Source organism: Oryctolagus cuniculus, chromosome 3, assembly GCF_051225735.1.
Source record: "Oryctolagus cuniculus isolate XC-2025 breed Fujian yellow rabbit chromosome 3, ASM5122573v1, whole genome shotgun sequence".
NCBI lineage: Eukaryota > Metazoa > Chordata > Mammalia > Lagomorpha > Leporidae > Oryctolagus > Oryctolagus cuniculus.
The window spans coordinates 174,997,101-175,024,148 of NC_142869.1; the positions used below are offsets into that span (position 1 = coordinate 174,997,101).

General features: G+C 42.5%; 1 protein-coding gene across 4 annotated transcripts in view; it reads right to left on the reverse strand.

Annotated features, from left to right (window-relative positions):
- Positions 1–997: 997 nt before the first annotated feature.
- LOC149127615 (contactin-associated protein-like 2) overlaps positions 998–27,048 on the reverse strand; it is a 171,892-nt gene continuing 145,841 nt past the window's right edge. For all 4 annotated transcript variants that reach the window (XM_089329591.1, XM_089329592.1, XM_089329593.1 and 1 more), the window contains 2 exons: positions 10,414–10,494; positions 998–6,556 (listed from right to left, as the gene is read on the reverse strand). In XM_089329591.1, the coding sequence (XP_089185717.1) occupies positions 6,357–6,556; positions 10,414–10,494 (281 nt within the window). In that variant the 3' untranslated portion in view covers positions 998–6,356. The remainder of the gene's footprint in view (positions 6,557–10,413; positions 10,495–27,048) is intronic.

The window sequence follows — 27,048 nt, forward strand, 5'->3', positions numbered from 1 at the left end:
CCATACCACACCATACGGTGTATAAAATCAGATAAGTTTTTTCAATGTAGCACTTCCCCTGCAACTCTACTCTTTTCTCCCATATGCCATGCGTTGGTCACATACCGTATATTCCCTTATACAAAGTGCAGTCCATGTCTTGTATCTTACTGATCTCTGTGTATTCATGGTTTGTGCTTGGGGCTCCTGGGAAGGAAACAGGCATGCTGTGGCTCAAAAGCTCACAGTGGGGGGTGTGGATCCCTAAACTTGCCAGCTAATCCTTTTAAAGATTTTTTGTTATGAACTAGCATAGTGTTTTTTTGTCTCAAGGCACTTTGTGACATTCCCTCTACACCTGTTGGGTCACATTTGCAAAATAGAACCATGGCATAATGCTTTCTAAATATACTGGAGTGCTGTTGATATTGATTGGCCTTGGGGATTGTTCAAGAACAGAGAAGCTGGGCTTTTAACTGGAATTCACACTTATTTGGTGTACGTTTAAATGCTTCACTGAGAATTGATTAAAAGGAAATGGCTTCCCAATGGCAATAGAAGACCAGAAAGTGGGAGTAATGACTTAGCTCTTAATGCACTGGGAACACACTTAGACAGAGTCGCACCCTCAGATGAATTCTGAGTCCTTGTCAGCTGGTTCACTGGCCTTGAGCCATTTGCCCATTATGCACCGTTCTCCCTTTCTAAATAAGGATTCGAATATATTCTGGCATTCACTTAAATCTAACCACATTTTTATCAAGCTGTGTGTAAATTAATCCAAGATGTGGAGTCAATATCCATTAAACTACTTTAAGAAAAATGGGGTGGTAGGGAGAGTTATGTAGGAAAAGAAGATTAACCATAGATGTATCCAAATAAGACCTTTCTTTGAGGAGGGATTGTATTGCCACAGCTTTGGAAAACATTATATTCCCACCTGATGTATGCTTTAGTGCTGGGAACTGACATTGGCCAAAGGTCGGAAATGGAGTGGTATGAAACAACAAAGAATCACTTTTAGGATAATTAAAACTATTTTGAATTTTTTATTTATCAATCTGGCTTCTAATATAATTTCAGTTAAATGAAAGACATTCACAAAGAATATTAGGCATACATACATAATTTCCTTCTTTCATTCTAGTTTACATGCTGTTGCTTTTAGAGAGTGAAATTTTTATTTCCCAGGGATGGAATCCTAATTGATCTTACAGAAAGAACATTTTGTCCAGCTCTTCACAACTCTAACCTCTGCAGTTACCAGGCCCACCTAAACAAATTGAAAAGCTGACCAAACAAAACTTGGAATCAGTAACGTCTAGCACTGTTTCCTGGCCTGAGAGGGGTCTTTATTTTCCACAGCCCTATCAGAAACCAGCAGTGACTGTAAATAAACAGACTTGGAAACGGTGCAGACTGCCTTAGTAGACCTGTTCCTACAGCATGTTTTCATCTAGAAAATAAAGTTGTAAGTGCGACTTGTATATTCATACATGTGTCCGTTTATGTCTTTATTACCTTCTTAGAGTCTTTGCTCAATGGGAGATGAACTTGTTTGCCAACAAGAGCTCCCCATTTCAGTGTCAATGAGCTGCATATACCACTCATATTTAAAAAATAGCTGCTGTGAGAGAAATGGTCCTTAGTAACGTTTGCAGCATTGCCATGCAGAGTCAGCATGGTGTAGGCCCCAAGTCACCAGGCCACACAGGAGTGGTGCGCGTTTGCCTTCTGTGTTGGCTGATTTACAAGCCAGCCTGATCGCATTGCGAAACGTGTGAGAATAGGTAAGGTGAGTTATAAGTCACATCCAGATGGGAATGTGGGGCTTTGGGCATAAAAAATTCTGATTGCTCTGCCTCTGGCTGTGTTCCATCTCCTCAAATTGACAAGTTCGCTCCACGCAGGTACTTGATTCATAGTCTAGCAGCTGTACAGCCTCAAGTCTCCGTGTTCCGGGTCGTGGCCTCACTGTCCCTTTGGATGTGACTTATGCCCACAGTCATGGAGTAAGTCTTCCACTGGGCTCCACTTGTTCAAAGTATTCTGCAGTCAAGAATCAGTGACAACTCCCAAGCCCAAGCATCTTACAAAGTAGATGGCACACTTTGATTCTAAGTACCAGGCAAAGAGGAACAGAGGCTTGACCAAGGTCACCTGGCGATTCTGGGAGAGAGAGCAAGGGTTAAGACTCTGTAAATGACTCTTGGGGCCCACTCATGAAAACATCCTGTAAAAGAGGTACCCATTGGTTTTTAGCCCAAATCAGCTGGGTGCCCTGTTACTGTTCATTTCTCACCTATTTCAGGATCAGCTGATTGTACAGAGACTAGCAAATTCGGACCTATTGGTGGCTGGCAAACTGGAATTCAGTTTAATAAATGTAGCTTTTTTTTTTTTTGAAAATTACTTATTAACAAGATGGTGAAAGGGAAAGTATTAAGAGATTCAAATTGAGTGTTAATTTTTTGAGATTTAAAGGGCTCATTAAATGGTCACACCCCAAGAGAACAATATGGTATGGAGAGAAGAAAGGACTGTATCATAGAAGGAATTAAATTTTTCTTCTGGCAGTACCCAAACACTTGGGTTTTCATGTCCGGTAGCTGCGTGCTTTTCCTTGGAATGGCTGCCCAACAAATGTTCAACAATACCATGAAGAGCTACCCTTTGGCTTGTGCCAGTGTTTTTTCTGGTGCTTCTGAATTCCTGCTCTTGTTAGTAAAAGTTTCCTTCTGGTCAAATGCAGAGCAATAGGAAGTTTGCTGACAAAGCTTTGTTATCAACTTTCAATGAATACTTTGACATAAGTCTGTCTCTCTCGCTCTCGCTGTCTCTCTCTCTTTCTCTCTCTCTCTTTTTGGAGCAGTTGGTTGAAAGCCACTAGGGGAAATTCTTTTTTTTTTTTTTTTTTTTTTGACAGGCAGAGAGAAAGGTCTTCCTTTGCCGTTGGTTCACCCTCCAATGGCCGCTGCGGCCGGTGCACCGTGCTGATCCGATGGCAGGAGCCAGGTGCTTCTCCTGGTTTCCCATGTGGGTGCAGGGCCCAAGCACTTGGGCCATCCTCCACTGCACTCCCTGGCCACAGCAGAGAGCTGGCCTGGAAGAGGGGCAACCGGGACAGAATCTGGCGCCCCGACCAGGACTAGAACCCGGTGTGCCGGTGCCGCAAGGCGGAGGATTAGCCTATTGAGCTGCGGCGCCGGCACTAGGGGAAATTCTTAAGCTATTTTCTGGTGCTTCTTAATACTTCACAATAAAATGACTACCTCCTGAGCTGCTTTCCTTGAGCTCTAGGAAATATGCTATTTTGAATGTTTATAATGGCACTCATTTCGTGTTTCAAGTCCTCTACTCCCTGCTTCTAGGAACACAGATGTTTGTTGTTTGTTTTTTGTTTTTTGTTGTTTTGAAAGGCAAAGTTAGGGAGAGACAAAGAGAGGTCTTCTGATGTTTGTTTTATGTGCAGAGAATTCTTCCTGCACAAAAAAAACTCAATTGGCCACCGGCATTCCTTAAGGCTTAAAGTAGCCTCCAGGATTTTGTTGTTTTATTTTTTAATTTACTCTTCTTATTTCAAGGGGCTACCAGTCACTTTCTGTGCTTGCTTGATAATGTATTTGGATGTAGGATGTCACGATTTGTGGGGTATGAATGACAAAGCATGTTTAGGCATGGAGCTTGGATAATAACGTCATGGCTACCGAGGCTGATTGCGCCCTGCCGTTGGAGGAGGGAGCAGGGGAAAAGTTATTCCTTCTTGTTTGCATAAATTATTTAGCATTTAGGATGTAGTAGGTAGGGCCTGGATAAACAGGTAGAGGAACGTTGGTGAAGCCCATAATCCCAGTTGGCAGACCAAGATTTCCAGCACTCATTTGGCACTTAGTTACTTCCTGTCTAATCCCTCTTTTTGTGTCTTGTTCTGCTGGCCACGTTGTAACCTTTTTAGGGGAAAAGGGGATGTCAGACCTCTCTGTCTTAATTGACGGTGATGTGGGATCACTGCTGACCATGTGGTCTTCTTGGGCCCCAGATATGAAAAATGATGAAAGAAAAGTGGAAGCTTACTTCTCCCCTGTTGTGGCAGGGAGGAGGCAAGAGTAGAGGGAAGAAAAAGGATGAGAACATTTTAGTGTCAGCGGCTGTGCTTTGGTAGTTTTAATCCTGTAATCATTTGGGGAAGAAAGGAAACGTGTTGGGATAATGCATCAAGGCTAAGGCTATCATGAGAAATTCAAGAAATGATAAATTTCTATCTAGCATCATCATTTGTTATGTGCAAAATAATACTGGCAAACTAGGTTTGAAAAATCGGAGCCACATCTAAATCATAATTTTTAAAATTTGCCTCTCCAATTTGACAATGCTTAAAAGAACCCTTAGTGAGAGTCATCTTGCTTTGCTTTCTGTGTCTATATGGCTTTGCTGTGAGAGTCGTAGTCTTTGCTTTCTGTGAGTCATGTGAATCCTACATTTTTTGATAGTTTTGTCATATTAAATACTTTGCCTTTTTAAAGGTATTGAATGGAAGAATAACCAAAGCGTGTTTAAAGTAAGGGTGTTCATGAGAGCCCGAGGTCAGCCAGCATTTGTAAAGGTATCAGACTCCTTTTGTTCTGTTCCCTTGACCTCAATGGAGAGGACCTGGTCTGACGTCTCCTTTGGGATGTGTCATGCACTGTCGCAATGGGCCATTGGCAGCTTGGGATGATGTTTGCCATTGCTCAAGAAATTGAGATCCTCAATAAGTTAGGCATGCTGAGAATCTTGGATAGTATGCGTACACAGTTCTCACAAATAGAATTCCAATTTCATGAAGCTTTCATATCTTTTTAATCTCATCTCCCTATAGGAGAAGGAAGGGGAGTTCATACTCACTTCCTGAAATTTGGAGCCTAAAAATTCTTATCAAATAAGAGGCATCAAGTATAGTGGTCATAATGGTAGTCATTCTAGAAGTAATGTTGATGTAATCTCTTTTTAATAAACAAACTTAATGTTTTGGGATGCTCCAATAGGGAACGCTGTCCCCATTTGTTTACACAAAGTCTATTCTTTAAAAATAAAATCAATGACTTATTTGTTGGAATAAATGACTTATTTGTTGATCAAGGTTCCTGTTTAAGCTAAGAGGTGTGATTAACTAGACATGTCCATTCTCTGAGAAGCAACAATCAGTTACCAGGTTTGAGATGAACTTGAGGTTCAAATGTGTCTGTTGAAGATCCCTGAATCACGGCAGTGTCTGTTTTGGATGGAACAACACGTGGAGAAGTTGATTTAAAATATGGCAGTGTTTTCCATATGATTCCAGAGTAGGGGCAATAACGTGACTTTATTATGTCCCTGGTAGGACTTTGTTACAGGGACGTAAAAATTTGGGATTTAAAACAAAATAAAAACAACTAGGTTATGCATTCATTAGAAAGTGTCCATAGTTTTGCTACGACTATAAAAAGAAACAGCAAACAAATCATAACATCTGGCTCTAATTCTCCATGGAGGTGCATATACACATATAATGTAGTCCAGTATGTTGCAAGTAAAACAGAGGAAAAGTCTTTTGTAACAGCTGGTTACCACAGTATTATAGTTGATAGTTACAGATATTGAGTAAGTCTAAGACTACATACATGGAACAATATTATCTGTAGAATTCAATGAAAAATAAAACCAACAATCCCACTGTACACTACTTTCCCTGGCTTTTTCGCACTTCTCTCCACTTGTGTTGAGGATGTTGTCACACACAGGTGTGACACACTCTCTCTTTCAACTGCTGGTTTCAGGCAGGAACCCTCAGCCAGCACGGATTGAGACCTCTTTGAAAACTGGCAAACAGGTTCTTTTTGCCCCTCTCTTTTTCCAGTTTATAGAACATCAAAAGAAATATCATATGAACACGAAGTAGTTACTACAATAGCCCATTAAAAGTTGACTATATGCAAAAGGAAGAGAATGTTGGAGGCCATACGTATGTGCATCGGCTTTTCTCAAGAAAAAATATCCACATCCTAAGGGCTCTTAAAAATGTAGAAAACTTGCCCTGTTACCACGGGTTTTTAGAACACCTCTAAGCACACACAAAATAAGACAGGTATTACCTACAAATTTCAACCATTGCTTAAACTCTAAAAGCAGTTTTTGTATTATTTTGTTTTGATATAGAAGGGGAAACTTGGCTATAAAGAAATATTAAAAAGTTTTTTTGTGTATGGTGATCAGTCTCAAGAATATTCTGTTGCTTGCCTCCCCAGCTTGTGCTGATATTTTAAGGATGTGCTCAAGAATATGAAGCAGGGTGCTATTGTCCCTTTCCCTCCTCCCTCAGCGTTCCCCCCTCCCTAGCCCATAGCCAAATAAGCCGCCCCTCAAATGAGCCACTCCTTTTTGCTTTCATCAATGGTCTCTGTGAAGTTGGGGTCGTTGTTCATGATGGCAGCATCTGCGCTCTCTGCGGACTCTGCTCCCTTCGCTTCATTGGTGTGGTAGGTGCCCTTGTGACGAAACATGTACCGAATGAGGAAGACCAAGGTGCACAGGATGGTGAAAATCACCACAGCAATGACCCCTGGTGGAGACAGAAGTGCCAGAGGTTAAAAAAAAAAAACTTAGACTATTCCCCCAACACTTCCTGCCCACTGACCACAGTTCTCTGAAACCTTGCTTTCTATGTAAGACAAATTCCAAGACAACAATGACAAAAATGCAATCAGACTTCTGTTTCTGGCACGAGTGTATGTAGATGGTAAAATTCCACAAAGTCAGGTAAAGACCAATATTAAGTAGAAAAATTCCCAGAACAACACAGGGCTAGGAGATGTTCATGTTCCAACAGATGATAGTGGAGACTGCATTGAACAACTAGGGCATTCAGTACAGGCTCTAGAAGAGTTGTACTGCAGGTGCTTCGCTAAAACAGGATGAAAGTAAAGGCTACCCTCGATCTACCCCTAAAAAGCTTTAAAATGAGACTAAAAAATATCAAGTGGTGAGAAACTTAATGGCCTGCCAAAGCAAACTTCAGTACTTCTCAAGGAAAGCAATAATACCAAAAAACCCAGTGTAACATTGATAATGTCTGGCATCTAACAAGAAATAACCAAACATGCAAAGAAACAAAGATGGGAAAAATGTCACCCAACTGGAGGGAAAGTCAGTCAATTAGAAGGATATCCAGAAGTGACAGAGATAATGGAATGAGCAGTTAAGGACATGAAAATAGCTGCTATAAATATGTTTAGAGATTTGAAGGGAAACAGAATAACAATGGAAGTTTAAAAATGAAACCAAAGAGGACTTGTGAAAAACATTACCGGATGGAACAATACAGATTAGGGCAAGTCTAAGTAAATATAATGGATAGAAATCCTCTGATTAGGGGCTGGTGTTGTGGTGTAATAGACAAAGCATGCAATGCCTGTATCTCATGTAGGTGTCAGTTCAAGTCCTGGATGCTCTACTTCCAATCCAGCTCCTTGCTAATGCCCCTGGGAAAGGAGCAGCAGATGGCCCCAGTCCTTGGGTCCCTGCACCCACGTGGGAGAACTGGAGGAAGCCTTTGTGGTTGTCTGGGGAGTGAACCAGTGGATGGAAGATCTCTCTGTCTCTTCCTGTCACTGCAACTCTGTCAAATCTTTTTTGTTTCTTAAGATTTATTTTATTTATTTGATAGAGAGGTTGGTCTTTCCATCTGCTGATTCACTCCCCAAACAGCTGCAAGTGTCGAAGCTGAGCCAATCTGGAGCTAGGAGCTAGGAGCTTCTGGGTCTCACACATGGATGCAGGGGCCCAAGAACTTGGACCATCCTCTGCTGCTTTCCCAGGTGCATTAGCAGGGAGCTGGATCAGAAGTGGAGCAGCTGGGACTCAAACAGGCGCTCATATAAAATCTTTAAAAAAATTAAAAAACTTCAATTTAAAAGGAGAGACAGAGTAGATAAGAGTAACCAACTATATGATGATTATAAGACAAACATTAAAGAAACAAAAGTAAATGAGTGAAACAAACACTAATCATAACTGGAGTAGTTATAACAAGGAGGCAGTATACAGTGATAATGACAGAAGGGTAAATTCATCAAGAAGACATAACAGTTACATTATGAGATATATATATATATGTATATTATCTATCTCCAACAGTACTACAAATTGAAGCAAAAAGTGATGTGAATTGGCTGAATTAGACCAATTCACAATTATACTTGGAGATTTCATACTCTTCTGTCAATAACCGATAGAACAATTAAACTGAAAATCAGTAACAATTTACAAGGCTTGAATTGCACTATTAACAAATTTAGCCTAAGGGAATACTACTAATCCTTTACTTGTCTGTCTTAGAGGAAGAAAACCCACTACTCAGCTCATTTTATGGGCAAGCATTATCCTGATAGTAAAATCAGAGGAAACATAAGATGCTTAGTGTTTCTAGTAATTGGATGATTGCACATAAAAACCATGGAGATACCATTATTGATCCACTCAAGTGGCTAAAATTAAGGCAATTGACTATTCCAAGTGTTAGAAATAGCTGGAATAAACTGGCCTCTCAGACATTCATCATGGGACTGTAAAAGTTTCAATCATTTTGGAAACTTGTATGGCAGTTTATTTTAAATATCAATTTTCTATATTAACAGGAATTGCATTGCTGAAAATTACTAAAGAGAAGGTACACTTGTAAGACTTATACAAGAATATTCATAGTAGCTTTACTCATAATAGCTCAAATCTGGAAACACACCAAGCATTTATCAATAGGTAAGTGGGTAAAACAAATTACAGTACACTCATTCCATGAAACAACTTGGCAATAAAAATAAATGGCCTATTGAGACATGTATCAGTGTGCACAGATCTCAGCAGTGTTACACTGAGTGAAGGAAATAAGGTACCGTAGACTATGGACTACATGCTTCCAGGTAACAAATTCTAAAAGCAAAAATGAATCTATAGCGAGATCAAATCAGCAGTTGCCTTGGTTGGGAGTGGGACAAGGGAAGGATTTTACTATGAAAAGAATTGAGAGAGCATTGAGAGGGATGGAAATGTTCTGTATCTTGTGGTGGTTATGAGTGAATACATTTGTCAAGGTCACTGCACAATATTCTTCAATAAAGTTGACTTTACAGCAGAAAGCAGCAATGATAGGGAGCGTGATAAGAATATACCAGAACTTTGGACAATGTGATTTAAGCCCCTTTCTGAATATATACTCATTTTATACTCATATAAAGGTACTTCAAAAATTTTTGTGAAAAATAAAAGACTTTTGGTGCAAAAATTTGGAAATCCATGTATAGTTTTTTTCATAATACATGTTTTCCACAAGCTTCTTATATGCATGGATTGAAAAACATTTGCAAAATAAGCTTATCTTTTGATTCTATTGTTTCACAAACTTTTTGAAGTTCATTTGTGGGTATCTACCTTCTTCCTGTGGAAAAGAATTTTACTGTCTAAGCCATGTTGGTTGGCAGAGTTTAAAACCCTTGATATGTTTACAGTATTAGCTGTATGTAGTTAGGGAGGAAAGGACTTCCTGGAATGGGAGACTGAAGGAACAGGGAGACTAGGCAGTGGGCAACAAGGCTAGCATTATCCCAAATGTGGGATGACGCTAGCAGAGTCCGATTATCCTGCAGTTGTCCATGGTGAGAAGAAAAGCCTGGAATATTCTAGATATTCTGGTTTATTATCTGATAATTTTTATTAAGATAACTGAAACCAGGCTTCAAATTCCTTCTCATTTAAAATAATTAAAATTATTTGAGAGGCAGAGTGACAGGAATGAGAGACAGGGAGATAGACATGCAGATCTCTAGCGCTTCCATTCACTGATTAACTCTCCAAATGCCTGCAGTGAAGGACTGGGCTGGGATGATGCCTGGAACTCAATCTAGGTCTCCCGTGTGGATGGCAAGAACTCAAGCAGTGAGTTTTCACCACTGCCCTCCAAGGTCTGCATTAGCAGGAAGCCTGAGACAGGAGTAGGAGCTGGATACTGAATCCAGTATCTGCTGTGGGATGGGAGAATCTGAACCCCCTTCCCAGTTTATACTAACCTGGATCACTTAGGATGCAAGAGAATGAGAGCGAAAAAGATAGGGGGTGATAAAGAAATGTCCTGGCTATTGTCACTGCTGCCTACTGGCATATTCAGACCTTGCTTGCTTAGCTTACCACTACCATTCTTTTTTTCTTTTTCTTTTTCTTTTTTTAAGAACCAGCATTAAGAGTAACCAGGTTAAATTTACCACTGTTCCTTCCATGTACTTCATAATCTGATGCTGTATTAAAACTGCAAAATGCATGATATAAGCATCTATTTGACTTTTTTTGTCCTAGACTATCATGGTATTGAAAAGAATCACTTTCTACAGGTGGGGAGCCACAGGAAAGCTTGTTGTGTGCATCACTTACCTCCAATGATAGCTGAGTTTCTGTTGACGCCGTTTCTTATAGCTTGCCCTTGTCCTGGATTGTATGGAAAATCAGCACTGGCTGCACAGAAAGAAATGAGGAGTCAAGTAAATAGACCATCGATCTCAAGCAATCTGATACCTATTTCTTCAAACAGTTCTTCGCTGCTCTTTTTTTTTTTTTTTTTTTTTTTTTTGACAGGCAGAGTGGACAGTGAGAGAGACAGAGAGAAAGGTCTTCCTTTGCCGTTGGTTCACCCTCAAATGGCCGCCACTGGCGCGCTGTGGCCGGCACACTGCGTTGATCTGATGGCAGGAGCCAGGTATTTATCCTGGTCTCCCGTGGGGTGCAGGGCCCAAGGACTTGGGCCGTCCTCCACTGCACTCCCTGGCTACAGCAGAGAGCTGGCCTGGAAGAGGGGCAACCGGGACAGAATCCAGCACCCCGACTGGGACTAGAACCCGGTATGCCAGCGCCGCAAGGTGGAGGATTAGCCTAGTGAGCCGTGGCGCCGGCCCCGCTGCTTTTTCTAAATGAAATCTCCATTTGTGGATGGACCCACGTTACCATTGTTTCCCATAAGGAAACGCAGACTCCTCTGTCCTCATTCCAGCCATTCCTCTTTGCAGGAGGCCTGGCCAAGCACTGTTGCTCATTTGGAGGAGTCGTAGAGAATTCTAGAACTCCACGAGCTGACCTGCAGTTCCACTAACTGAAATGCGCCTCCCCTTCACCTTTGTCCACTCTCAGCTGGTGGCACTGGATATATTTGTACATAAGCCCTTTGCCGCTGACAGCAGTAGTTGAAAAAGTGATCATTTTGTGAACCTGGTATTTTACATGCTTTAATAGAATACCGTATACTTCAGGAATTTGTAAGGGGACCGTGTTTTAGAACAGTTGAGAAGACTTATTAGCAGTCTTATAAATTTTCTATTTCTTTCCCTATCACAGAAAATAACAATCAGTTGTATCAAATTTAGATGTTTTGCTAAAATAAATGTACCCAAAACGCAAATCCGCAGGTCTTTCTTATATAACTCATGAAAGGTACTTCAACTCAAATGATTTCAAGTGTGTTGGACTTCTGTTTGCGAAGTTAAGGTCAACCTGACAGAAGCAGACCAACCAGAGCTACTGCTGCTGGCTGGCAGCACCAGTTCAGTGTACGGAATATTTTCAGAGTGGTGCTTTGGGATAATTAAATGTGTACACAGCACTGAAATAGGGTGGTGGTATGATTCGGGAGGACCTTGTTAAGCTCCAAGTTTTCTAATTTATTTTCAAGCTAGAAGCTCCTAAGAATCTTCAAGATAATGAAAAAAAAAATGAATACAGTCCTTTCTCTTTATATTCTCATGGAAATGTAGCATCCAAAAAAGGAGATTATGGATTCTGTCAGTATACAAAGTTGAATCTATTCTTTTTTAAAAGATTGATTTATTTGAAAGTCAGAGTTACAAAGGTCATATGACTGGTAGGTTAAGCATGGTTTCTCTGTGTTCTAAAATCTACCTATCATTGCATCCTTGGCCACAAAACTGCAGAAAAACACAGGTGCTTAGAGCTAATGGGAGGCCTCTCCCCCATTCCCCTGAGGCTATCATTATGACAATAGTGGAAGCTGTGGAAGTGGGAGAAGTGGTGACCTGAGAAACTCCAGGAGAATGACAAGAGCTGGAGGATAACATTGGGAAATATTCCAGGATTGCCTTTGGTCTAAATGTGAACTCTTGGCTTGGGGAGGAAGGTCTCCCTTGGGCTGAATTTCTCTTCTGTCTTCCCTTAGGGACCACCTTTTTAACTCGGCATTCTGGGCACATGGATTCCTAGAGCTTCAGCTTGGCATGATTTTGCTAATTGAGATGCTCTCTGGACATCTGGTTTACTTTTCCTTTCTTTGTCCATCATATCTTACCTCTTTTCTGAAGGTATCCTTCGCCACCTCAGGCTAAGCAGTTGGTTCTCTTTTCAATAGGTATAATCATAATGTTTTATAAGAGATTTATTTCTTTGAAAGGCAGAGTGATGGGGCAAGGGGAGAAGGAGAGAAGACTCCCATCTGCTGGTTCAGTTGCCACAATGGCTAGGGCTGGGGCAGGCTAAGGTCAGAAACCTGGAACTCCATACAGGTCTCCCACGTTGGTGATAGGGTCACACATACTTGGGCCATTTTCTGCTGCTTTCCTGGGTGCATTATCAGGGAGCTGGATCAGAAGTGGAGCAGTTAGGACTCAAACTGGTGCCCATTTGGTTGCATGTGGTGGCTTAACCTGCACCACAACACCAGCCCCAACTCTTAATTTTTTTAAAGAAGATTTATTTTATTTGAGAGTAAGAGTTACATACACAGAGAGGGAGAGACAAAGACAGAGGTCTTCCATCTGCTGGTTTACTCCCCAAATGACTACAATGGCTGGAGCTGGACCCAGCTGAAGCCAGGAGCTTCTTCCAGGTCTCCCACATGGAGGCAGGGGCCCAAGCACTTGGGCCATCTTCCACTGCTTTCCCAGGCAATTAACAGGGAGCTGGATTGGAAGTAGAGCAGCCAGGTCTCGAACCAGCACCCATATGGTATGCTGGCACTGCAGGCGTAGGCTTACCCTGCCATGCTACAGCGCCAGCCTCCCCCCACCCCCCATCTTAATTCTTGTCTCTCCTTACACAGTAGTCATCCTCATAAAGGCAGGGCCCAATCTTAATTATGTTTGCTGTTTCAGTGACTAATAATGCAGTGGCAAGGGCCAAGTGAATGTTGAGTGGCATCCTGAAAATCAGTGGATTAAGGATGTGTCAACATTTGTGTAGCTGCTTCTAATAACGTGTTCCATACAGGTAAAATTTTAAAGTCAGCGGCTTACTGTCAACCAAACCCTTAAAGCAAGATAACACTCTTATTCTTCCCATTAAAGGACACGAACATATTAACTACAGAAAAGATATTAATGGTTCCTAGTCCACCAAATTTTGGTTACTGTTAGAAAACTATTAGTAAAAACCCTCAGATCACCAGAAAGTCTCATGAAATTCAAGGACAGAATTCTGGTGTGTGTGTATGTATGTGTGTGTGACATTTCTATTTTCATGTTCTTATTTATAATTTAAACAGTCATCCTGATGCATGTCCGTGCTCCTTTGAGGCAAAGCCATTTGATTTTGGCAGTCAGAGAAACTACTATTTTGATAGATAGTTAATTGTAACTTTTTCCTGGTACCACGGAGAGACAACTACACAAGATTGCGATGTGGATGACGGAGCTGTTCCATGGGGCTGGAGGTTGTGGTGCACAGGTTACCATTGCTGTTGGGATTCCCACAGCCCGTTTCTGAGTGCCTGGTTTGAGTCCTGAATCCTCCACTTCTGATTCAGTTGCCTGTCCATGTGCGCCCCGGGAGGCAGCAGGGGATGGCACAGTACTCCCTATGGGAGGCCCTGATTGCGTTGTGGGCTCCTGACTTGGGCCTGCCTAAACCTAGTTGTAATGGACATTTGGGGAAGTGAACAAGTAAATAGATGATTTCTGTCTCTTTCTGCCTTTCATATAAAGTGAAAATCAATAAATTTTTAAAAACTCATTCATGGCACACGTTCTATTCTGCTAACATCCATATGACTCCCATCCAGTTTTCTTACAGAGCTGAGCAATTTTAATGATGCTGGAGTATCAAGAAAGGCAGAGTGATGGGGCACGAGGGGTATTCAGAAAGTTCAAGGAAAATGTGTATTATTAAATTTTGCAAGGACTTTAAATTTTTTTTCAAGATTTATTTATTCGAATGGCAGAGTGACGGAAGACAGGACCAGAGCCAACACTTCAACAGGGGATGCTGGCATCATAGGTAGAGGCTTTCTCTGCTTGGCCATAATGCCAGCCCCAAAATAGATTTATCTTTTAATTCTATTTTCCATGAAGTACCCTCATCTTTTAGAAAACATTGTTGAGTGGGTCCAAGGTTGGAGTATTAGTTCAGAATAGATTTGATATTAACAATCTCAAACCATACTTGCATGAAATAAGCAAAACTATATTAATATACTTTTCTTCTGGATTGTCAAATGACTCTACATGAGGATAACCCCCAAAGTGTGGTGCCAGCCTAGCTTTGACTTTTTAGGGTCTCTCAGAAGTGCATGTATTTCTGGTATATCCCTCGTACACAACCTTCTGATCTGTCCAGTCAGCCCCACAGACTGTGTTTCCTTTGTATCACCCAGAGATTAGTTCCCTCCCACTTCTCTACCCAGCGTAGACCAGGCAGGGCACAGTGCTGGAAGAACTGATGAAGGGGGATTCTTCTCCCAGGAGCTTTGTCAGTCAGCAACCCAGAGGAGGCTTCAGAGCCTGGCTGTACTCTCTGCTCGCCCTCAGTGAAGGCAGACACCTTCTAGGTTCCCAAACATATTCCGATCACTCACATTCACACTTGAACACAGACATCCTTCCCCTCCATTGTCTTTGTCTTTCACGGGAGAAGCAGTTTGAGAACCTACTACTGGTGCAGTTTTTTTTTATTTTTATTTTTTTTAATTTTTTTTGACAGGCAGAGTGGATAGTAAGAGAGAGAGAGAGAGAGAGAGAGAGAGAGAGAGAAAGGTCTTCCTTTTTGCCGTTGGTTCACCCTCCAATGGCCGCCATGGCTGGCACGCTGCGGCCGGCGCACCGCGCTGATCTGAAGGCAGGAGCCAGGTGCTTCTCCTGGTCTCCCACGGGGTGCAGGGCCCAAGCACTTGGGCCATCCTCCACTGCACTCCCTGGCCACAGCAGAGAGCTGGCCTGGAAGGGGGGCAACCGGGACAGAATCCGGCGCCCTGACCAAGACTAGAACCCGGTGTGCCGGCGCCGCTAGGTGGAGGATTAGCCTGTTGAGCCGCGGCGCCAGCCCCTGATGCAGTTTTGCTTTTCCCCTTTCTCTTTTTTATATTGAAAAGGAAATAATAACAAACAAACCTACTTTGTAAGGTCAGGCCTCGAGGAGGTTGCTTCTCATAATGAACACTGAAGGGACATGGATGGAAGAAGGTAAACAAAAGCATACTTTCCTTCCCCAGAAATAGAATAGACAATATAAGTGTTCTATTCCCCTTCTAGAGGTGTTTTGCTCTCTGTACTGTGTTCATGAAAGGTTTTATTACAAAAATCTAATTAGCATCCCTGAATCTATGTGCTGGCAGGTTCTCTTAGCAGCTGAGACAGCTGGGACCCTTTTGTGCCAGTGACAAGTCCTAGATTCCAACATTAAACAAAATGGCCCTAAATCACCATAGAGGTTGTTCATATATGATGGATTTCCTGAATTCTAGGGCTACATGGAATGAGTCATCAATTAGACTATAGTTTCCTCTCACATAAAACTCTTAAGACCCCAGTTCATACTTGAGATACTGTGAGCATGGAGCAACTTTCAAAGGCAAAATTGGACAAATGCAGAATATCAAGTAGTTAGTTGTGGTGTAACCAATCTAGAAATACTTTTCTTCTTTGGAGGAGTTTTAAAAGTAAGTTAACATGAATTTCAAATTTCAGGAACATGCTGTTTGGGAAACAATGCAAGTCAGGCAGTGTTCTATCTATCCACTGTCTTATTCCTCATGTGAACCTCCTGAGATTGTTTTATTCCTACAAAATTGGATGAATATACCTGTGCTTTAGGTTATATGGCCAGGTCATAGGATAGCCAGGAGTTGAACCCAGGAAGCTGGTTCCAGAAACCACCTAAAACTAAACCGGGCTGTCTGTGGTGAGAAGGCATCAGTCCACACTGGTGCTAGCAGTGGTCACCATCACTGGATGGTCTAAGGCAATCCACCAAGTTAGCCCATTTGTTTTCCCTATGGTTGGAGGACAGTGAGAGGAGGGCAACAATGTGGGAAGGCTTCTGTGTGCACGTGTGAGACACTTAGCTGACAAAGGCTAACTCTGCATGATGGCAGCATCCATCGAGCAATATGGGTAAACCAGGAAACCTGAACTGATAGAGGAGGAGTACAGACATCCCATTGCCTTGGTAACTGCTACGAATCCCTTTAGGGCCAAAACAGCACAGAGAAGATGGCCACCACTATTATAAAAGCACTCAAGAAGCCTGGATAGTGCCAGTTGTGCTTTAGATCATTACTGTCAGATTATAATTTTTGATTGCATGCACAGAATGTGAAAAATAGAGGCTTCAAGGCAGGTGCTTAAGTACTAGAAACTGATTAACCAGACACTTTTAAGAACAGAATATTCAAAAGAGATTTGAGTTCTTTAGCATCCAATTGCTCGTCTGTCCCATTGAGTAGGTAGGTTAATGACAGAAACTAAATTTGATGATTGTGATTCTCATTTAACGAAATTTCAAAATATGTAAAATTGTAGATTTTAGGCTCAGAAACCAATTGTAAATAAAGTACATTTCAGTCCATATGAGAGTCAATCAAGATTATCTAACATAATCCATCCCCCTCCCCTGTTCCCCTTCGAAATGAAAGGCATGAAAAGCCTCAGGTTGTCCTCTATTAGAGACAAAAAAAATCAGATGGGATCTGACATCTCCTAGAGAAAAGATCTCCATGGAAACCACTAGAGCTTCAGCATCTAAATGATAATTTGAGACACTTCAACGAAACTGCTGCTATTAATTTAATTTAAATACAACATTATTTTGCAGCAGAGTCTGGGGTAGACGATTTATATATGCTCTGTCCTTCTGGCTTCTTTGTTTCATTTTCACTTTAATTTCTTTTCAAATCTGAGGTTCACAGAAGAAAATAATGTTCTCAAATAATTTGTTTTAGCCTTCACTTTTGACTGGTATTTCATACATAGATCTGAAAACAAATGGTGACTGACTAAGAAGCTGAAGATATAAGGTCACTGGTGGAGACTGAGACTTCTCTGGAGCAGCAGGGTTCTGTCCAGCAGACAGGACGCAGCCTGCGCTTCTGTGATCCTGAGTCTCGGTTTGCATCCGTACCCTCGCCTCAGTTTCTGAAGAAAGCCAGGCGGCTAGAATTTCTGATTTCCAATGAGAAAGGGATATGAATTTTTGGCCTGTGACTTAAGAAACAAAACAAGCTGTACATCTTCAGTTTTTTAAAACAAATATTTGAGAGGCAGAGAGAGAGAGAGAGAGAGATCCCATTTACTGGTTCCCTATTCCAATGCCTGCAACAGCTGGAACTTGGCTGGACCCAAGTCAGGAGCTGAGTACGTAGTGCAGGTCTCCCATGTGGGTGGCAAGGATCCAGCTACTTGAGTCGGCACCTGTGCTCCCAGGGACTGCAGTAGTGGGAAGCTGGTGTCGTGAACAGAGCTGGGACTGGAACACAGACACAGGTGTCTTAAGCACTAGGCCAGATGCCTGCCCCATTTCCAGGTTCTTAGAGGAAGTGGTAACTGCTGGCATGAGCGTGATAGTCCAAGATCCAATGACCAGAAAAGATAATGAGGTGAAAAGAAACAGAATGAATGACCTTGCCGTCCTCTGCTGTGCATCCTATTTAAAACATGCCAGCCTTTACAAGGAAGAATAGAATGAGCAGTTGATTTCATTGTAATCCCTCCTCCTGTCAGTCTAAGCTGACTTCTGCATTGTGTCATTGCCTTTTAGGAAAAAGATACACTGATGCTCCTGGACGAGGCTGTTGTTGCAGACTTCTGCCTGATAAACTAGAGAGAGGTATATTAATTGCAGATAGCTCATTATCAACAGATACCCAGGCTTTGTATTCTACTAAATAAACACTAAGCTATATGGTGTCCATTTTCATGTTAGACAAATGTCTCTTTACTGCTCAGACAGATGGACTGGTTCTTCGTTAATGTTTAGCTGTAACTTTATGAATCAGCTGTCAAAGTTATTGTTGGATCATGTGAGCACTTGTGGATTCTAGGTGCTCACATCTGGCTTTTATAGATTATTTAGCCCCACACCTCTTTCTGTGACGAGGAGGCAGAATGGGTGGGGGCTGGGTCCAAGCCACATTGCCTAGGAGGTGCCAGCGACGGGAGTACGAGGACCAGGTCTTGGAACTCCTCATTCCAGACTCTTGCCGTGGTTCTCAGATGAGCACGAATCGATACAGACAATTCAAGGTCAGAGAGCCTCAGGGCCAGGGCGCCCCGCTGTGTGGGGCTGTGCTTTACTCATCACAAGGTCGCAGTCCTCTTGGTTGAGGTTTGTCATCACTTCTTTCCCTCTCTGCTTCAGGAGGTTTAAAATGAGGTGAGCAAGACTGCAGGGATGGAGAAGCCCCAGATCTGGGGGAACGTAACAGGTTTGGGAGGAATCATCAAAGCCGTGTCCGAGGGAAACTGCTGCTTTCTACATTGTCCACTGCGCGCTTTCTGGACTGCTGTCACTTCCTATATAAATAGGGCTTTGGAGGTTGCGACTAAAGTGTCCCTGCACGGTTTGAATGATGGGTCCTTTAGTCTTGAAAAATTACTGTACCTTTAGAGGTGTTTTCTTCCCCCTCTTGTCTCATTCTGATGTGTCTTTGGGGAAAAGCAAGCAAATTGATTCCTGAGTGTGCTGGTTCAGAGCTTCTGAATGGTGAGGTGCATGCAGGTCACTTGGAGTCTTGTTAAAATGCAGATCCTGATGGAGTTGGGGTGGGCACTTGGGAGCCTGCATTTCTGGTAGGCTCCAGAGTGCCTGAGTACATACCTCCCTCTGGGTCACAGAATTTAAGTCACCCTTGGTGACCCACACCTCCAGCTGTCCTTGTGTGTGTTTTAATTTAATGTGGTGCCTGAGAGGGAATTGAAATAATGCATTCTGAGAACCTCAACTTTTTTCCTTGGCTGAATCGTTTTGTGCTTCTAATGATCTTTGTGACGGAAGGCCCCACGGTTCCATTCTTTTAGCTCAATTTCTTTTCAATGTTTGGAAGCAATAATAGCAGCAATCCTTTAATTTCTGATTATAATTCTTTAGTATTTTCAGTGTAGGCTGGAAGTCTATTATTAATTCATACTAAGAGCAGCTTAAACACAAACCATAACGCAGTATAATAAGTGGTTATGTTAGGTATGTCCTTGGATACTTCCCTGCTTCAGAACAAAAGTACTAGTTCTCTGAAGCATGTGTGCTGGGAGGGGAAATATGACGTTGGCACTACGCCATTGTTGTCGAGGCATGCAAGGCCATACATGAGAGTGAACAGACAAAGAAAGAAAACACTGGGTTGTTCATTGCTCTGGAGTCTGTTGGTTGGTTTTTGGAAAGAAGTCCCGTCTCCTTGCTGCATGTTCCTGCGTGGGTGCTACTGTGCGGCAGTAGAATTCCCCAGCTCAGGGTGGACATGCTGAAGTGTCCTGGCCGTACTGCGGCACGTCAAATATCCCAAAACAGCAGAGTAACTGACGAGGATTGTGTGACGCGCTGGGCCACAGACTTGGATATTTACCTGAACAGATCTGTTATACAGGGATCCCAGCTCATGGAGTCTGGTTTCCTTATTAGCAGAGCTGTCTCAGCAAGAATTGGTCATCCACGGATTGTGGAAATAACGTCAGTTTCTAAGGAGATGGGGCTTTAGAAAATCATGGTAGGAAAAGGGAGAAGCAACCCCTCCTAACGAATAAGGCACAAGTGCCTGTTTTCAGGCCATTGCATTGCCTGATGAATTTCACTGTTGCTCCCAGGCAGTGGCCAGGGACTGGCAGGGCTCCATAGGTGCAGGTACTGTGGAGACCCTGGACCCGTTGTCTTTGGGACTTCGGAGAACACGTCACTGGGAGCTGAGTATCAGTAAAGGCTGCGGACTTCCAGGATTTGTGGTTTGGGAGCTTCATGGAGATTGTGTGTTCATCACCTAAGACGCAATCAAGAGATGAGTTTTGTTTGTGTCACAGTTTTGGGGAACAGGGGAGGACGCAGGGCCTCCCTTCGCTCCTCCTATGTGGGAATGTCTTGAACCAGATGAATCCTTGGGGAACGGTGAGATAACTGCTTGTCCTTTTGCATCATCGTGTGTCTTTCAAGGAGTACAGTGAATACAAAAGGGCACTTAAGGAAGCATTACTCTTCTGCTGCAAACTTCATCTCAATGTGCAGAAAACGCTGTCTGGGGTTTTACGTGAGGAATGTGCTCCTCTCTGCACCTGCACTGCCTCTGCCAACGTTTGCGAGGTGTGTGAGTTGTGGCTGTGGTCCATCAGGGTGCGATGTGGACCCTTTGCATTCCCAAGTTTTCAGAAAGTAGTCTCGATGCGGGTTGCCTTAGACGTGTGGAGTACACCCAGGTCACAGACTGCTGATGGCTTCTGGCTCCACTGTGTGGTCTGCTAGAAGGTGGGAGTGAGCAAACCTAATGTGCTTTTAAAAATTAATTCTGCCTATATTTTAAGTCTTTTCTCAATGCCCAGTTGGGCTATTGGTTTTGAAATACTCTTTTCAGCTGCATTAGCGCAAGTGAAAATTTATAATTCCAACCTCAAGACAGTGTCTTTTCTTCCAGACAGCTGACTTCAGAAAAGTGAATATAATAGCCTTCCGCTAAGCAGATTTCCATTATCTTTTGAACTTTTTTCCTCTTGAATTAATTTGAGATCTCAGAAGAGAACTGGCCTTGCTTGCTGGTGGGTGGAGTGGCCCCTGGTCATCTGGGAGCCTTGCGACCCACGTGGGCCCTGACCACGGGAGCGTCCTCTTGTTTGCTCCCTGGCGCTGGCTCCCATCATTATGGAGGTGATGCGATAAACTTCTCTCACAAAGCCAGGCACTTTTGCCTAGCTCTGCTTCTTACTCATGTCCACAGTGCGTGAAGAAATAAATTTAACTGGCTCTAGCAGCCTGGGGGCCAAACAATTCCATACTAAAACAAACAAAGTGGGGAAAAAGGAAGGTGTATTGAGTAGCAGAGACTTCACCTATAGGTATGCAGATCACATTTCAGATGTTTGCTTTCTATTTAGAAGGTGATGGAAAACAGTAAAACATTTCAGCACTGGAATTCTTTGTTTAAATTCAAACTGTTGGAAGAATCATCTAGTCTGAAGTGTCTGTGCCCGTGTTTAGATGGTGCTGCTGTCTGTGGAGGTCTGAGCAAAGTGCTATAGGCACAGTAGCTCATAGTTTCACAGCTCCGACCCTGCTGAAAGGTACTCTTGGGCTGGGGACCAGGCGTGCAGCCAGGTGAGCGTGCGGCGCTCACTCAGAGACAGCAGAGGGGATGAATGCATTTATTGTCTGAGATCAACGTTTTCTTCTCTTTAAAAGATGGCTACTGATGTCCATGCGCAGCTATGGTCAGGATAAAACACAGGCATTGGAAGCATTTCAGCAATTCAAATATTTTATAAATTGATAATTTTCATCTGTATCCTTTTTCAGTTCTCTGAAAGAATTCCCAGTAAATGACCAAAACTCGTTTTAAACCTTTTTAAAAGGAAGAATTTTCAAAGCAATTCAACTCATTATGTTTAAAATAACTTTACTCCATATTATATGAATTTTTGTTAAAATCAATTTTATGTTTAAATGGAAATAAAGTTTTTACAGAGCATTTTCCATTTTTCCCAGGAAAAACTCCAGAGCCAAATCAGGAACGTTTGCTGAGTGGTCCAGGTGCGGCATGCCCCGCCAACCCAAGGTGATGTGTGAGTGAGTGAAGCAATCTACCGTTTATTTGTTGGCAGTGTTTACGTGTGGACTTTCATCTAGAGAGCATGTGCTGGTGGGTCATGAGCTTCATCTGGGTGATGTTTCTGTAGCCTTGGAGGCCTCAGGCAGGGACACAGGTCCCAGGTTGCCAGCTAAGGTGGAACCAGCATTTCCAGGTGCTGATCAGCAGGGATTCCTTTGGGAAGAATTTGTACCCTGGATGTCGATAATAGTTTTGAAATGATGAGTCAGTGAAAGAAATGATGCTGGGTAATTTGGAAGGTGTGGTGCTCCCTCGAGGGGCCCCACAGCTCTGTGACATGGTATTGTGAGATGCCTGAGTGACACACAAGGATACCCAAAGACATGGCGCAGCGGGCAAAAGTAGAGAGGGGACTGATCGAGGCAAGCAGCGAGATGTCCTCGGACAACACTGAGCTCACATTTCCTTCAGTGACCTGGGCTTCTCACAGCATCCATGTGTGACCTGGGCTTCTCACAGCATCCATGTGGCACAGGAAACAGACAGAAATGAATACTGTGGCTTGCGGGTGTCCGTGCTTCTGCCATCCACAGAGAAGTCGCCATGGCAACACATACAGCTGTATCACCCTGCAGAGGCTAATGCCGAAATGATTGCCAGGCACAGACCTGGGGAAAAAGCACCGCTGAGTGTAGTGCCAGGCACTGTGGGGTGGGAGGGGCAGGGTCCCAACCTGGATGCAGTTCAGATTCTGTCGTAAGGGGTCAGGCGAGAGAGGAGGAGGAGAACTGGGAAGGAAGTGACATCCACAGAAGGGAGGAGGCCATGACCTGAGGAACCGTCCCAGGCTGGATGTCCGTACCCCTTCTGCCTTTTATAGCAGAACAGTTTGAGTGTTTCGTCCCTTGGAGGAAGACAGCCCCCGCCCGTGCAGGCATGTGGAGCCCCTGGAACGCAGCTCATGGAAAGGGGGCAGCCAGTGAGGTGTGCAGTGCTGCAGGGGCAGCCACATCCGTGCTGCTTTGCTTCTGGATCATTTCTGCCTCATGGCTCAGCCCTGGAAGAGCACATGGCCTCCCAGCTTTGCTGGACACAAGTCTGCGGCAACTTCAGCCCGTCTCTGAGTTCTTTTTGGGTCTCTTAGATAAAAGTAGTTAAAACATCCAGGCGCAGACACTGCACCTGCAGGGTGCAGTCCTGGAGGTGGGGCTGGGGCAGCAGAAGTGCAGTCAGAAGAGAGGGCCTTGGCTAAGAGCTCAGATGTGTTGACTTTGGCCCACATTCCTGTTTAAGTGGATGGCACACCCATGGGCACACACACATCAGTAGAGGAAATAAGAGAATTAAATATTCAAATTAAAAAGGACAGCAACTATGAACTTAAGAAATTCAAGATAAAAGAAAACCGAAAATGTTAGGATAAACCAACAATGTAAGAACAATGTAAGAGCTGGGTCTTTGAAAGCAAGCAAGCAAAAAAAAAAAAAAAAAAATTGTTAGATAATCTAATTAAGAAATGGGAACATAATATAAAAATTATGGATAAGAAAATTTCTTGAAATTATAAGAAAAACTTATTTTGTTCAACTCTATTGAAATGAATTTGGAAACCTAGATTAAATGCATGAATTTTTAGATAAAATAGCAAACGATCCTGGATTAGAAAGAAAAATTTAATTAGGTCAAGTACCATAAAATGAGAAAGTTGATAAAGAGCTACACGCACAAAAAGCAGTAGGAGCAAGTGGCTTTAGAGGTGAAACTTACTCAGCATTCAGGGTAATGCTTCCAGGTTTATATCCTTGTCACTCAGAGTGATCCAAGGGCTGTAAGTATCGCCTGGGAGCTGGCTAGAAATACAAAATCCCATTTCTAATATCTGTTAATCTGCAGTCTCTAATTTCCCTAGGTAGTTCTAAGGACATACATGTTTGGAGCATATTCAAATCATCTCGCAACTTGAGAAAGAGATGGAGAAGTCCATTGTGGTATGACTGGGTAGCCGGTGGCAATTATACAGAAATTGTAGACAATCCCAGTAACCTCCTTGGAATTCTCGAATTCACATGGGAAAAGTCAATGTGGAAGGTTAGGAAAATTCTGAAAAACAAAGCAACTCAATAGAAGGGAAATCAGCTCTGTGAGGTCCATAGTGTCCTTACAGAAGCTCCGTCATTGTGACTGCTTGCTCCTGTGTCCTGAAGGGTCCCAGCGGTGTGACAGACCAGGGAGTCCAGAAGTAGATGCCAGCACACAGGCCATTTAGACAATGTCAAAGGTGGGGCAGGCGAAGGCTCAGGCATCAGTACTGGACCATTCAACCATTTAGAAAAGTTGGATTCTTACTCCTGCCACCAAAATAAGTTTCCAGTGGAGTAAATACGTACATCTTCCAAATAAAACACATAATCTTTAGAAAAAATGTGGAATAATTTGAGAAGGTACTGTGCAAAACCCCAAAGCCACCAAGTACTTCATTTCACCATGTAAAATTCAGAAACTTTTACACGTAGGTGGAGAACATGCCCATAAATAAAAAAAAAGTTTAACTGGGCAAACATTGAACAATGTATTAAAATATGAATTTACTTAATATCTAAGGAATGGTTATAAATCAGTTAGTAAATGGCCCACAAACCAACAGAAAAGAACATAAATGGTATATATAAACAGGCAGTACATGGGGAAGTGAATACAAATGATAAGAGCACATACAAAGATATTTAATCTCACAATTAAATACAAATGAAACTGTAAAATTTAGAAAAATGCATTGTGAGGGTGTGGGGGAGAAAGGCCAAGAAATACTATCAAATGGAACATCTCATGAGAGTGACAGAAATGCAGTCTCCTTTGAACCAAAAAAATCATGTGTACAAGGCTACTTATTATGGAGGCACTGTAGGAACAAAAGATGGGATGCAACTAGAATGCCCAACAGATAAAAAATCTAACTCTAGCATATTTTAATTGCTATGTATATAAACGTGTTTGGTGCTGTTGCAGGAAAGCATACATTGGCAAATGGGGATAACTTTCCTTTACACTTGAATAAATGTGTACTGTGCTGGTGACTGAAGGTGATAAAAGATTAAGTAGAACAGATCAAATGCACTAATCAGGCAATCTGAGTGTAAGAATGAGAAAAGGGATTTGCTAGAAATGTGTAATTATAAGAGCTGGAACGATTACTTGAGAGTGCTTGCAGGTGGTAAAAAACCTGGCAGCTTGTATTTATGAAGGAAACTGAATAGATGTATACAGTTTTAAAACTCTTTTGCACATGAAGATATAAAAATTTATCATACAGTAGAAAGGAAATTTGGAATATAAACAAGAAATCAGCTCATTTAAAATCCTAGCAATGAGGGTCTATGCCTTCAGACATCAGACTCACTGTTCACAAGTGGTGAGTGCAAGTCTGAGATTTCAATTCAGTGTCTGAGCAGACCAGATATTCTGGGACCCAGTGCAGCGCGAGCAACACCAAGTAGTTCCCATTTGTCTGGGAGAAGATTCCCATCCCTGGGAGGGCTGACTTCTCAACGGACACACATCTGTGGAAACCCACTGGACAAGTCTGGCTTTGGATCCTCACCCTGGATCTGGGAGACAGAGCCAGTGACAAGAAGTATCTTCTATATGCTCGTGTCCCTGCCACTTCCCTTGGGGTGGGAGTGGGCTTTGCGAGTTTCTGTTCAAGGACCTCTGAGTATCAGATGCAGCTTAGCTTTAGGGCAGGGCACCAGATAACTCAAAGCTACAGTGGGTACTCTGAATCCACTGCTGGCAACTTCCACGGTCCCTCTGGGGTGAGATGTACCACCTCCTCCTACTCAACGTGTGTGGAGGTTCTAGAGCTCTGTAAAGCAGTAACTGGTCACAATCTTTAGATTTCCTTGTGTTTCAAAGTGCTTTGCTTACTTTCCTTTCCTTAATGATACGTAAAAATTATGTTTATAGGATACTCTGTGTCATGTTCATGTGTCCATCTCCTGCAACATTGTTGTAAGATGAAAACATTTAAAAATCCTCCCTTCTGTGTTTTTAATGTACTGTCCACTGCTGTTGTCTGTAGTCACCCTCCTGTGCAGGACACCATAGTTTATGTCTGCTTTAATGGTTACTGAGAGCCTGTTAATCAGCCTTTTCCCATCCCTCCTCCTGCCTACCTGCCCAGGGCAGCCTGTGGTCAGCCTCTAAGAGATCAACTCTTTTTAGACCCCCATGAATGAGATAATATGGTATTTGACTTTCTCACCGGGCTCATTTCATTAAAATAATGACCTCCAGTTCCATCCATGTTGTCACAGATGACAAGATTTTCATCTTTTTAAATTGTGGAATAGTATTCCACTGTGCCCATATACCACATTTTCTTTATTCAACAGTTGATGGACACTTAGCTTATTTCCATTTCTTGGCCTTATCTATTTTAACAGCATTTGGTCTGTGTATATTGTATCAAATGTCATGATGTGATAAACACCCTGCAGCTCAACGCCTTCTAAAGCAGCTTGGGTTATTCTGCAGTGCCGAGCTGATGGCACCAGACTCTTGGATTTATTTTTTCTGATGTTTGTTTTGTTTTTATGCTTCACAGAATGTGCGTGACCATCTGTGGTTGTCTTCCTGCTGGCAAGTCCATTCCAATCCACGGAAACAGGACTGCTTGAATTTTGATAAAGAGAATAAGACCAGGGCCGAAAATTCTAAAGGTGAACCGTAGCACTTTGTGACAGTTCTGTGACCTCAAAATAAACCTGAACTCTGCCTGGTAACCAGTGCTCTAAAAATAGTTCTAAGGACCATACAATGATGTTTTAGAAACAGGCTGTACCTATTCTCAGAGGAGGAAAACAAGGATTAACAGAGGTAAATTGGTTCAAATCAGACCAAATTATGATTAGGAAGGATTTCATCTATCATTTCCCCCTACGAAAAATGTGTTATTACAGCTCCATGCTAGGCTCTGTTATAGCTCTGAAAAATTATCAAATTATTTTCACTAAATCGACTCAATTTCTTATTTAAGTCTCTGCACTGGTAAAACTTTGTAT